A 13,476-nucleotide genomic window follows, 5' to 3' on the forward strand; every position below is an offset into this window, starting at 1 on the left:
TCCCACAGAAATAAATTATGGCTGAAGCACAAGAACTCTATGTTTTTGCTGCACTGTTCTGCCAACTTATGGGTTCACCTTTCCTTTAACTATAGAGAGAAGACATACATAAATGCCAAACCTATTGCTGAGGAAACAATTCTGGATGATCTTGATGATGAAAGTTGCAGCCTCCCGTTCAGTCATGTTGGGGCTGAATCTGTGTCTATATAGGAAAAAAACAAAAAAACAGGAGTACAAATTAGTGAGGTTTCTTTTAAGCATGACACAAATGTGTTTCTGCAAAAGCTTAGCCCCATGTTGATATCACTTGTTGCAAGTACATAGTTCCTTCAAGACAACATGTACATAATAGTAATATTTTAAAAGTACTTGTCTTTATTCTTACAGTGGAGACTGAGGCTGCGAGCTTTTGACCAGTTGAGTGGTAACATAACAGCGGGTCTCTCTTTCTAGACAGCCACTGTTTCTAAAATACCTTAGTACCTAGCAATGACTGTGAGTTCCAGCCCATTATACTTCATGAATTTGTGTTTAATTTTAGGAAAATGTAGTTAAGTTATATACAGGAAATACTGACTGCAGAACTATTCCAGAAGCATTAGCCTGAAGGGCTGTTTAAAATATATAATGTGTTTGCATGCCGCTCCTCAGATTTCAACACCACTTTAGACAGAACACATTACCTCTCATTAAAGCAGATTTTTCCTTTACGGTCTTGCTTTGGTAGCACTTAGAACTTTAAAATAAAACATGTACTCACATAGTCACGTAATATTTTGATCCAAATCATATGAAAAGGCCTCTGAAAATCCTGCTTTCTGAGATATCTCCAAAAAAATCTTACATTTCTATAACACTGAGAAACGTAAGATATTTGAGTAGCATGACAACAACACTTGCTGCAGAAATTGTGACAATATACACACTCCGAAGAGCAAGCATTATGAACATTTTCCAGTTCATATACATGCTAACTTACTTTAAAAGCTTGATTGTCTGCCCTCGGAAACATGGCAGCCCTGTATCCAGCATTAATGTAACAAGTGAGACTACAGCATCCATGTAAGGCCTAGAATAAAAAAAGAGGACAAAAAGGTTACAGCACTTGAACTTCTGCAGCTTTAGTAGGTAAAGCAGGCAGGTTGAGAAGACTGAAGCTGGACTACGCTTTTTTTCTGTAATTAAAACAATACATGTAATCCTCTCACATTTGTTGTCAGAGCTACATCATTGCCTGTGATCTCTTACTTTAATTAAATTTCATTCCTTTATGCTGGACTATCAGAGATTTAAAATGCTGCAAGATGAGGAGCCCTCAAAAGAGATTATATAAAGCAATACTTTGGGAAATAATACTATTTTGGCAACAGAAAGGTCGACCAGTGCATTAAAAGTGATACTATAGTAATTAGGAATTAGAAGATAATCGTTACTCTACTACATAATTGTCTGCTACATCAGCCCAGCTTCCCTTCTTCCTCCTCTTTTCCCACTCAGAGGAGCTCCCACTAAATCTATCACTACTCTGCTACTTGGGTGACATTTCTGGCTTGACATAAATCTCCCTAGATTGCACCATTTCAAGGAAGCAAATTGTGCTCAACTCCAAGACAGCCCCTTCCAGGGCTACTTGCTGAGTAAACTAATTCTGTAAGATAACAATAATATTTCACACTGATGATGATAGAACAATCCCTTATCTTGGCTCTGTCATACTGTCCTCCTAACCATATGCAACATCCACATCCATTTACTACTCATTCTCCATGTAAAAGCAAAACTTGCGATGCCAAGTGGGAGCCCAAGCGAGCGCAGCCACAGGAACTTCTTGTGGCCTACAAGCATTCATACTGGACCCTCAGCTCCTCGTCATCTTCCTCCTCTTTGTCCTCCTCCTATGATTCTTGTTTGCTTGATGTAAAGCATAGTAAAGATCTCTAATGCTACTGGCTGGCAATCACTGCTGAAAAGCATAGCTACAAAATCTCTAATATTTTACAAGAGAAATAGTAATGCTTTTTCCACATAATTAACTTTAGCTGAAATGGTGATTAATATCATTGTCTCAGTTGGGAAAAAAGGTTATGATTCTCCTGTAGCTTCTTGTTGCAAAGTTTTAATTAGCAACATGCTAAATTGAAGAAAGATGATGATCACATTTATAAATTGAATATAATATATAATCTTCTCAAATTGTCACGGTCATGAGATCAGAAAAAAATCACAAAGTTAGGCTGCAAAATTTGTTTCATGCACTAGTTTGACAGACTCAGACCCTCTACAGAGTACAGAGTACTGTTTATTATTATTTAACATTCCATCTGGTTTTTGTTGTGCAAGCACTTCCACTTTTAAGCAGTTAATAATGTTTTACCTGACTGCCAAATAGCCTCTGACACACATCTCCATAAACCATTTGAATGGAGTTGCTTCCATTTTTCCTCCCATTATCATCACCATCTCATCAGTCAGCTTAATGTCGGGCTCCCAACCCAGATTACCACCAGGTGAGCTCTCAAACATGAATCCAAAATCTGCACACAAAAGATAAGCTGCTTCAGACATTCTGGTGGTTAGTTGTGCTTTCTTCTGTCAAAGCTGACAGAAGAAAGGAGGTGCATTTCACATCATAATATCTATTTTCCTACCAGCATTTCAATTCCAAATGGAAAAAAAGCTTTGATAAAGTGTAAAAACAAAAGAATTATTTAACATTAAACAATACTCAAGGATGATGACATCAGATAAACAGGGCTAAAACATCTGCAGTTCTAAAAAAGCAAAGCTAAAGCAGACATTACAGCCTTATGCAATTATATGAATTTACTCATCAGGTTTAGTTCACACCCAAGCAGGAAAGAAATATGTATATGTATTCATACATCCATACACATTTATATACGCTTGTATACGTATGAATACATATATAAATATACATACATAATCCACATATGTATATTCCTTCCCAAAGCTGGTAAAACCTTGTAAAACTGAAATTATGCAGAAGCAGCTAACACAAGCACACACACAATACTAAACTGGCAAGAAAAACGTCCCATATGTATTTAAAAGTTGAAATCTGATTAATCTCAAATTGAAATTCTATTAGCAGTATTTTACAGCAGAAGGAAAAGATAACTATGACTGACCAATGTGAATGATGTGTCCCTTTTTGTCCAGCATGATGTTGCCATTATGCCTGTCTTTAATTTGGAGCAGAAAAAGGAGAAGACTATACGCAGCCATACTGCGGATGAAATTATAGCGAGCCTGTACAAGCAAGAAGTCAAAGCAAATAAGAACACATAATTTAATAACTCACTCATCCCAGAAGCAGATACGGCTGAACATTCTTTTTCATCCATTAATGATTAGTTTGAATTTATGTTCAATAATATTCTCCACATAGCTACAGCTGCAGTAATTTCTTTAGCTAGCTTACTCATAGCTAAAAATGAATTATCTACATCAGAAGCCAGGTACACCATTAAAGTAGTAACTATCTAGTTATTTGTCATTATTTCTTATGGCTAGAACATCACTCAGTTGAAACTGTACTATATCTGCAAACTATTATTTTACCTTCTGGAATGCAAGAGTAGACTCATCTCCATATTGCCTTGTAAAGTAATCGTACATCCCAAAGTCTGTCTGCCTGCCCAGCTGGTCACGGGACGTACAGTCAGGAATGCATTCAATAACACCACACTGAAAGGGAAGAAGAGAAACAGGTCTGTACAGCATACTCCCAACATACATTTTCTACGTGGCTCTCGGCAGTCAGAGGTCTCCCAAGAGATCTGGGAAAGACTGCACATCACCAAATACAGAATTTCTAGTATGTTCATTAAGAAAAACTACATCCAACGTTTGAGAATTTCCATGCAACATAAGACACAAACAATTTATAACTTTCCATAGACTTGCACAATGCTGTCCCAAAAACCAAACAAACATGAATAACCAAAAGCAGTAAAATTTCTGACCAAAAGCTTTAGAAAAGAAGAAAGTAGGAGAAGAATGACTGTGTCAATGGTACTCCAAGTATTTGGTGTGATGTGCACAGTACTTCTTTGCAGAAATGTTAACTTATATGTGCAGGAAAAGATTTTTTTGTTTTGTTTTTAAATTAGGAACTACTTTCTACAGCAGTAAACTGCTCACTTACCCCAGGAGCTGTGGCCACCACTCTATATGGAAACACAAAAAGATCCAAGCCTACCAGCTGAAATATATTCTTGAAGAGATCAATGATTTGTAAAGCTAACATGTCCTGTTATGTAAGAAAAAAATCGCACAAGCATTACAGGGGTTACAGATCATAAGTCAGATGACAGAAATGCTCTGAAGAACTCCAGAGTGAACGTAAGTTTCCCCAGAAGGTTGTACATACACTGTGGCTTTGGGGAAAATCAAAAAAGGAGAAGATGCTCAAATGGGTAGCAAACAAAACCAAAGATTTAACTGCTGACATTTAAACCTTTCTATATCATTCTCTGATTAAGAGGGATACGAATAACTTCAGAGATAATAGCTAGCATTCTCCTTTAATCAAAAAGGACCAAGCTTCAATGTACAAGATAGTACAAGGTATCACCTTGGAAATTACTCTGACATTACCAACTGTTCAATTGAAAAATGAAGTCTAAAAAAGATTTTTACGTCATGGCATTACACGAACTATCTTGTAAGAACGACATTTGTATCCAAGTCAAATTTTCCAGAATAGTATATCACAATTCTCTCCCCTAGTCCATACCTGGTAGGGATTCTCAAAATTCCAAAGAAGAAACATTTCCAAGCTAAAATTATTTCCTTATTTTATATTGTCACCTACAAATTTGTTTTATATAACTGCATAGTAGCTTTGTACCTGTCTGCAGTCATCACCCACTTTAAAGATAGCTGCTTGCCAACAGATTTTCTTACTGTCCACTCCTTCTTCTGCACTTTCATCTATGGAATCAGAACGACATCGCAGACCTGCACAAAGAGTAAAAAGCAAAACCCAGATGCACACTTCAGTTAGTATTTTTCATACCATGACAAGCACCCTACATTCAAAACCACATTTCACACTGAAGTACTTCTGCTTTGCAAGATGAATTTCATAAGGCAGTTTCCTTTCTGTATTAGAGTTGGAACATATACATCAAAAATTATCTTCATGATCTACTTGATAAATGCCCAAATTACATTAAGCTAGTCACTTAGATTATCCTGTAAAAGACCACAGAAAAGCAATTAATTTATATGTTAGTCTAAAGTAACCATACACATTTTTTCAGGATATTTCTGTGGCATGCTTCCAGGGACTGAAAAAAAAAAAAGAAAAACAGAAAAAAACAGAACTTAAGTTTTCAAAAAATTTTCTTCTCTTTCCATTGTATGCATTTTTATTTTTGAGCTGAGTCACTGCAGATAAAGTTCAATATGGAAGTGTTTCTTTAATGCAGCAGCACAGGTCACTAAAAGCAGGCAATTTTAAAGAAAGTGCTGACTCTTACTTAGTAGCATCAGTGATTAAAACCCATTTACTAACCTTCTTTTTCAAGCTCACTAACTCCACATCGTTTCACTTTAAATTTGGCCAGGTAGGGTGCTTTTGCTGCACTACATTGTAATAAATAAAAAGATGATGAGTGCAAGTTAGCCAAATGAGGATTTATAGAAAAACTAAATATCATGAATTAACTTAATGGAAGAATACAAGAGCACACTACCTCTGCATAGGAGTTCCTGATTTGTAATCAATGTCCAGAACAATAGCTTCAGGATTGCTGGGCAAGTAGCAGCCTGCAAAATGGAGCAGAGAACAAAGAAAAGATTTATTGGCCAGTGTGACAATGATACTTGGAGAACAACTGTTCTTATTGTCTACAGCTTCACTACATACTTTTGAATCAAATGAATGCTAGAGATGATAAACTGGAGGATACGGTTTGTATGTCACAAAGAATGCAGTACCCTTCCCATTGGTCAAAGTTTAATGGAATATAATTTTGAACTAATACTGCAGAATCTTTACCATAGAAATGTATAGATAGGACTTCTCTTACAAGAGTTTCTAGCAAGATTTAGCTGCATATTCCAGTGCACTTTTAGCAAAAGAAAAACGGTAGGAGAACTGAAACCTATCAGACAGAGGTCAAAGTGCATTTTAAAAAGAAGATTCAGATGGGGAAAATATGTTTAAAATATATGTCTATGTATGTGTGTGTACACACACACAAATAAAAGGACCTTGAGATAGTCATGTTTCAAGGGCATGTCTGAAGCAAGAAAAACAATAACGAAGGCAACTGGACATGTTTTATTCTTGAGATAAATTCTTTAAGATATTTAATCTCTTTTAATAAAAGGTGGTCCAAAAGAAAACTGTTTACTTCCCCTCTTTAGATATACTTTGCTGTTTTTACCTGTGTTACCTAATTTGACTGTAAGCACTGTGGGGAAAGCTTTGGTGCACAATATAGAAATTAACAGCTGGTAAAAATATTCAAATTGATTCAAGAGAAACAATCCAACTGTAAGACGAACAGCTACTTTGTCACCAGCACCAGAACTTGCCAGACATTTAGCATTTGCTTACAGAAAATTTCGCACTGACACTGAATGCAAGAAGACCACTACATTATATGATGAAATCACTTCTTACCAGGCTGCACTTTCACCTCAGACAGAGCACTCAAACAAGCTTTTTTTCTTTCATCTCCTTTAGGAAACGGCCTAGAAAGATTAATAATATTTTATATAACTATATTCTATATTCTAGTGTGTACTTCCCTGGTGTTTTGTTTCAAATTTATACAATGACAAAAATGTCTTACTGCACCACTGTCTTATTGAAGACCTTGTTTTGTAGATACAACATTAACTGGAGTATAGGTAGCTGTCAAATCCAAACACCATAAGAGCAGTGAATTAAATATGAAGACACTTCCTTGCAGAGAAGTTTGCACATAAAGTACGCTTTTGTCAACAGTGCTATAGTTCTGCCAATATCATTCTCCTTTGTGGAACTTACACCAGAATAAGAACGCTGCTTTGGAAGTGGTATAAGCTAACTGAAAAAGGACAAGCCAACAAAATATCTATGCAATTACACACCTAATTTGTTCACATACTTTGCATGACTGCAGGTGTCAACTGGATAATTGGTAACATGGTTAACAATTAGTTACATGCAATTACCCAATTTGCACAGGCACTTGTGTTAACCATCTACTGAAGTCAGCCATGCAATTGCACACATTTGGTGTAGCACCACGGAACTGAAAGTTATTACTTATGTTCTAATTTTAAGCAGTACAGTAGATCACTGAAGCAGCAACATAACACTTACATAATCATAGATTATAAATTTACTCATTTATGCCATCTACAAAGCAAACAGCATTTCCTCTCTGTTGTCTTTACATAGGAAATGCATAAAACGTCTTTTTTTTTTTTAAGTACCTGAGGTGCAAAATGAAATGCTTGCAAATACAGTTATTAACAGTTGCTTAATTATGATTCCATGCTAACAAAATATCATCCTAAATATCATCCTAAATATCAAGGTATTCATGCCCAAGAGCCCTCTTTTAACTCATCCTGCTGGGTGAAAGACATAGTATTTGATAAGTTTCCGTGAAGCAAGTGTCCTTTAACCTGATGCCTTTATACTGCTGGTTTGCAAAGCTTCATTTTAAAGGAGGTATGTTCTAAGAAATATATATTATATGACTTTTAAATATTTTAACACTTGAGAATGTTCTGAAAATATGCAATAAAACCACACGTACTAATTTTAGAGCTTGTGTGCTGGGCTGCTGTCACCCACTGGCAAGATTTATAGAAGTTAAATTGAGTATCTTGCAGTCAGCAGTGAGAATCTCCATAAGCAAGACTTTCACTTTTAAAGATCAACAATCTGCTTACTTTGACAGTGCATCTTTCTCTCTAACCACAATTTAGGTACAAAGGGAAAATACTTATGTATAAAAAAAGATAAAAGAGATTATGTGGCATTTTACCACATAATGAGATCTCCTTGTAAAGAGGAAAAGTGCCACCCAGTTTTAACAGAAGGTAAGTTATTTACCAGTACTTCAGGTGTTTTTTGTTGATTGAGTTTTCTTCATGTTTCATATCCACCCAAGAAGTGGTAACATGTTACAATATGCAGAAAAAATGACAGCCAACCTGCCACACTTAAATGCAGGAGTACTGCTTTTCCTGAACCAAACTTTTCAGGAGAATGCTAAGTGCTTTACCAAGCCAAATTAACAATGTTGGTGACAAGACTGATAGAATTTCAACCTATATAAGAGCATGCATTGTTTTTCCAATTCCAATCACATATTGGAGCACTCTTCTATGGAACTTCATTTCACTATTAGTAACCACAACGTATTTATAAAATCAAATTAAATCTGAAGTTTACAATCATCTGCTTCCAGAATAAGAAGCAACAGCTGGTTAAGACAGAACTGCTAATTTCAAGCACAGAGATTAGGCCAGATATAAATTATCTCTGAGAATCAAAGTAAAATGAGACCTTTCATTCTACTATGACTGTTAAGTTACACTTAAGAAAGGAAAAATCATCATCTTATCATAAAAGTAATTAATTCTCTTTCACAAAAGACACTATTTCAATATGACTAAAAGCAACTTAGCCTATTAACTATGACAATTTCCAGAAGTGCACCCCCAAAAAAACACAATTTCTGTAGTGTAACACTTACTTGATAATGGCTGAAACATTAGTGATTTTATTAAAGAAATCAAATTCCCGCTGGTAGAATTCCTTAGCTGGGCCAGATAATGAGCCCGTTATCTCCTCTACGAGCTGCTCCAGAAGTTCCCCAATGTCAGCTGCACATGAAAAAGAAAACATCTGTGTTAGAAGCTTATTTCAGAAAGCTAAGTGATACATGTGATGGGTACAAAAAAAGTAGCAATGCAAACATTGCTGCATCTCTTCTGTCAGGTAGAGTACTTCAACAGAATGTGCCCTCTCTCTACAAACTAAAGAAGTTTCCAGCTAAAAGGATTCTCTCCTGTCAGGAGAAAGCAAGAAGGAGATTCAGCCTGAACTGTGGCAAGAAAGGAGCTAAACTATACTATATTTCAAAGAACTCACGATCTTTTTGGTGTCCTTCTTCATCAAGGTAGATATTAGTTTTCATGTTCCAGATGAATTGGTGAGCCAAGAGCTGGGATTTGGCAGCTGCCCACAAGATGTATTCTCTAACGTAACCCATCTGCAATTATAGCCAGTCCAATAAGAAAAGATCATTACAAATCAAGCAGACTCAATATTACTCCTAATAACAGTGATTCTTAAAAGTCAAAAGTTTTTAACGCATGAAAAGACGACTGCTGCAATCTCACTCATGTTGCTAAAAGGCCTCTGAAGAATGACAGTGTACTCTAAAAGGTAAGGAATTGACCTAACATGTTTTAGCTTTACTACTGACATATTCCATCACTAGCTTTGCACATCTGTGCCATTTTCTCTATGTTCTACATGGTTTTCAAATCTCTTTAAAATCTGGGTAGCTCATACTACATATACAAACCAGAGGAAATGCAGTGGAAACACTGGTATTGCCTGGCACCACTAAATGCTCCTGTATTATCAGAAATGCATGTGCTATCTTATAGACTGCACATTTGGTGTAAAGAACTAAGCGCTTGCACAGTTCCACAGAAATTTTCTAGGCAATAAGAACAAACTTAAAAAAGAAGTTGAAGTGTACAGATGAATTCTACTCATCCCAGGGACGGCATAAAAGAGGTGCATCCAAAGCAAGCCAGCCTCTAGAGGCGTTTGTCTTTTATGTATTAGATATACCATAATAATAAGCAGCACTATTTTAACCTTAAATTTAGTCTGTTTGGCAGTTTTAAGTCTGAAAGCCATTATTCAAAGTTTGCTTGGTTCATGCACAGCTGTTTCATATCCTCACCTTATCATACCGCAGTGCCTGCACAATCTGTGGAATGTAGAATAAAATGGCATCCTGAAAAGATGTCAGAGTTTTTATTGTTATTGTTTTAGTACTCAAGAGGAGAAGACAGGTCACACGCACAGTGAAAAGTTTCCTTCAGTTATGTGATAGAATAAAATTGCAAATACCGCCCCCTCTTTATTTTAAACTGCATATATGCCCTCTCCTTTAATACAAGCATTTTTCTGCCCCGTCCAACTTCAAAAATATTAACAATAATGTATTTTATAGTCCTCATGCAAGTCTGACTAGTATTAAAAGTTCTCTGCTGAAAGGAGAATTTGGTAGTATTTAAGGGGAACACTGAAGAATTCAAGTAGGTGCAATTTATGACAAAATAATTACCAGGTACACAAGCCAGTATTATGCTGAACAATCAACTTTAAGTTTTCATCCCAGTCTCTTCATGTCCTCCAACAAGGTGAGCCCATTCTGCATACATGTCTTTCCACAGTACTAAAATGAAGCCTGTGGCAACAACGACTACGGCTGCAACTATACCAAAACTCACCGGAGGAAAAGACCGCAGGACTTTAACTCCATACTGAGCTGTTAGAGGATGAGGTGGATACATGCTTGAAAAATAGGAAAGGCCAGTTGGTGGATCCGTTGGTGCCCAGCACAGAACATGACTGAGCTCAGGTGCATCAGCATCAATTGTGTGCCAGGTAACCAGGTACTGAAAAAACAGGTCAGACCACATTAGGAGCTTACAGCACCCAGCAATATCTAGGAAATGCACATCAGGTGGTAATGCTATAATCTAGCTTATTAAAGCAGGGCAAAAAAAAACATGCTATATTTTATTTGACGGAACCACAGCTATTTTATATCCTTTGGAAATCTAACTATTGGAATCATTCCACTTTCTAGATCACTGCATGAAGTTAATGACGTCAAATTACTAAAAGCACGGTAGAGAAGTATGGGAAAAAATAAGAACAGATGAGTAAAAAAAGGTGCAGTTATCTTGTCTGTTTTAGAGGTGATGTACAGAATGCTTTACTGCAGATGAACATAACAAGCCTCTTCTGTTTTAAGAGGCTTGGCATCTCAAGAGAGCGGGTTAAGCTTAAAATAACTTCAGCAGCAGTGCTCACCATAACTTGGTCCTATAGTCTTTCTATGCATTATTCAAAAGGAGCAGAAATAGTAGGTGTACTGCAATTTATGAGTTCTGAGATATTCCACGTATAGTGAGAGCACATCTGGGAGCAAGCAAGCACTAACTTGCCACCTACTTTTATTCCTGTGATTTTTGCCTCAGCATCTTATTTCCACAGCTGTTTTGTCATTCTCTCCTACAGAAATATGCTTAGCATTAGAACATACACTGTTCATACACTACAGCTAAGGCTGTATTTCCAGTATAACTGAACTAAATAGCCACTCTGGGGCCCTGTACATAAATATTCACTAGTACCTTTATTGCTTCAGGAACATCACTAACAGCTCCTGGGTCCAACCGAACCAGACGAGTTACTTCTGTTCCAATAGCTTCAGTGTTCTTAAATCTATGTATAATCAGGAATACAATAACCTTATCATAAAACTTTGAAAGCCTCTTTTATTTACATCAAGATGAAAGCAGCAAAGGGCAGGAAAGTAAATGCTTAATAAACAAATAGTCCAACCATCAAACAATGCACATTGAGGGAAGAATATGTTGTCAAAGAGAGGATTCAGGTTCAGGAACAACTGGTCCTCATCCAGTGCTTTTGTACTAATGCCTAGCATTTTGGCCCATTATTGAGTTATTGGTTGAAATATAATGTCTGAGATTCTACAGAAAGCTTCATACATACTACTGCTGTTTTGCAAAAGCTATCACTGTTGTAAGGAGGAAAGAATTTCCTTTCCCTTTCAAAGCCAACTATGCTAATTCTCCTAGCATACTTTTTGAAGTACAAGCCAATATACAGTTAGAACACTTCATTCAAAGATACTTTTAGAACTGCTTAAATGTTATGCCTGCTAATGGTTTAAACACTATTAAAAAAAATGAACATAATTTCTGCTGAACAAAATACTGTCTACATGTTAGCATCAAACAGATGGAAGGGATGGAAATTGGACTCCGCTAGATATTGAGCCAAGTTAATATATTTTTAAGTAATCCACTTTTTTTTTTTTATTTCAGAAGTCTCAACCAGCTATGGAAGTATGCAAGGAGGCTGTAAGCAGGAGCAAGTACCATCCATACTTATTGTGCCTGTACTCACTCAACTTCTAAGAAAGGCAGCAGGAATTACATCAGCTTTTCCTTTTGAAATTTCTCACCGGGTAGGCAGCTGTACAGCAAGGTGAGGAGAGATGCTCCAAGCGAGATTCACATTATCCTTCCATTGCTTCTCACTAAGACTGATATACTTCGATCTCCAGTTTGCCACACTGCTCTCCCCAGTCTGATCCAACTCTAATTCAGGGGAGGAGAGTGGATTGTACCATGTGATTAAGCGTTCAATTTCAGTAGCCTGAGGGAAACAAGGAAAAAAATACATATTCTCTGAAAGAAAAATACTTCTACTTTACTCTCTCATGGTACTTTAGTCAATACATCATCCAAAAACAACTGTCTTCAAAACTCATACTGCTTCCCTACAAACTCACCAGCAATGAGAGCAGTAACGTCCTTCGCTTCATGTAGTACTTGTGTAGCTGCGTACCTCTGTTAGTCTTCTTAGACATTCCTCAAATAAAGGTTAAAAACGTTTTCAGTGTTTTTTATTCAGTATGTTTAAGTCTATTTTTAAACTGTCCACACCTGGCAACTTCCACATTTAAGAACTGAATCACCATAGGACAACTGTAAATTTACATTTGAATGATCTCAGAAAGTCAGCAATGCAGCTACTCATGGTGCTTGCTCCAAGTGGCATAATTTGAGTTTGTTGTTGTTGTTTTTTACCCCTCCACAATTTGGCATTGATAATCAAATACCTCGCCAGGAGAACTCTAGCCTAATGTTGAATATTGCCTGTAGACAATCAACATAAAATATACTGCAAAGTTGGGTATAATCAGCTGGTTACAATTAAAAATATACCTGATTTTTTAGATATGGTTGACATGCCACTGGACAGAGGGTAGGTATTTATCCATCCTTGCGTAGCCTGCTGCCGAGACCCAACATTGATGTCCAGGTTGCTCCTGGTGTCTTGATTATCTAACAACAGAACACAGATCTGATATAGAATGCAATCAAATGAAAAAAAAAAAAAAAGGGCTTTTGAAACTGCAGATGAAGGATCTCACCAGGTGGCACAAGCTGGCTTGCTGTGAGATACTTTTTGTCTGAGAACATTGCTGTCCAAAACTTGATCAATATGGTGATGTCCTCACGAAGCCTCTTTTCCCCCTGCGTAGGGAACTTCGATGGCCAACTCAAGAAAATCATACAAAGAATGTTGAATGTATTAAAAAAAGCAAACAAAAGCAAAAAAACAAGATCTTTTTTTTCCTCCTTTTGACC

At 36.6% G+C, this 13,476-nt stretch overlaps 1 protein-coding gene across 2 annotated transcripts in view; it reads right to left on the minus strand.

Annotated features, from left to right (window-relative positions):
- Window positions 1-13,476, minus strand: part of PI4KA (phosphatidylinositol 4-kinase alpha) — a 142,172-nt gene that overhangs the window by 85,616 nt on the left and 43,080 nt on the right. For both annotated transcript variants that reach the window (XR_016458724.1, XM_031592851.2), the window contains exons 36-54: window positions 13,260-13,387; window positions 13,051-13,170; window positions 12,615-12,694; window positions 12,285-12,478; window positions 11,428-11,518; window positions 10,516-10,683; window positions 9,963-10,016; window positions 9,134-9,254; window positions 8,736-8,865; window positions 6,662-6,732; window positions 5,727-5,799; window positions 5,546-5,616; window positions 4,877-4,986; window positions 4,172-4,276; window positions 3,586-3,711; window positions 3,153-3,273; window positions 2,378-2,537; window positions 983-1,072; window positions 122-205 (exon numbers count right to left, since the gene is read on the minus strand). Coding sequence is in view for 1 of the 2 variants with exons in the window: in XM_031592851.2 (XP_031448711.2) it covers window positions 122-205; window positions 983-1,072; window positions 2,378-2,537; window positions 3,153-3,273; window positions 3,586-3,711; window positions 4,172-4,276; window positions 4,877-4,986; window positions 5,546-5,616; window positions 5,727-5,799; window positions 6,662-6,732; window positions 8,736-8,865; window positions 9,134-9,254; window positions 9,963-10,016; window positions 10,516-10,683; window positions 11,428-11,518; window positions 12,285-12,478; window positions 12,615-12,694; window positions 13,051-13,170; window positions 13,260-13,387 (2,097 nt within the window). In the remaining variant the exon portion in view is untranslated. The remainder of the gene's footprint in view (window positions 1-121; window positions 206-982; window positions 1,073-2,377; window positions 2,538-3,152; window positions 3,274-3,585; window positions 3,712-4,171; window positions 4,277-4,876; window positions 4,987-5,545; window positions 5,617-5,726; window positions 5,800-6,661; window positions 6,733-8,735; window positions 8,866-9,133; window positions 9,255-9,962; window positions 10,017-10,515; window positions 10,684-11,427; window positions 11,519-12,284; window positions 12,479-12,614; window positions 12,695-13,050; window positions 13,171-13,259; window positions 13,388-13,476) is intronic.

This window comes from Phasianus colchicus, chromosome 18, assembly GCF_987193195.1.
Source record: "Phasianus colchicus chromosome 18, bPhaCol1.hap1.1, whole genome shotgun sequence".
Classification (NCBI taxonomy): Eukaryota; Metazoa; Chordata; class Aves; order Galliformes; family Phasianidae; genus Phasianus; species Phasianus colchicus.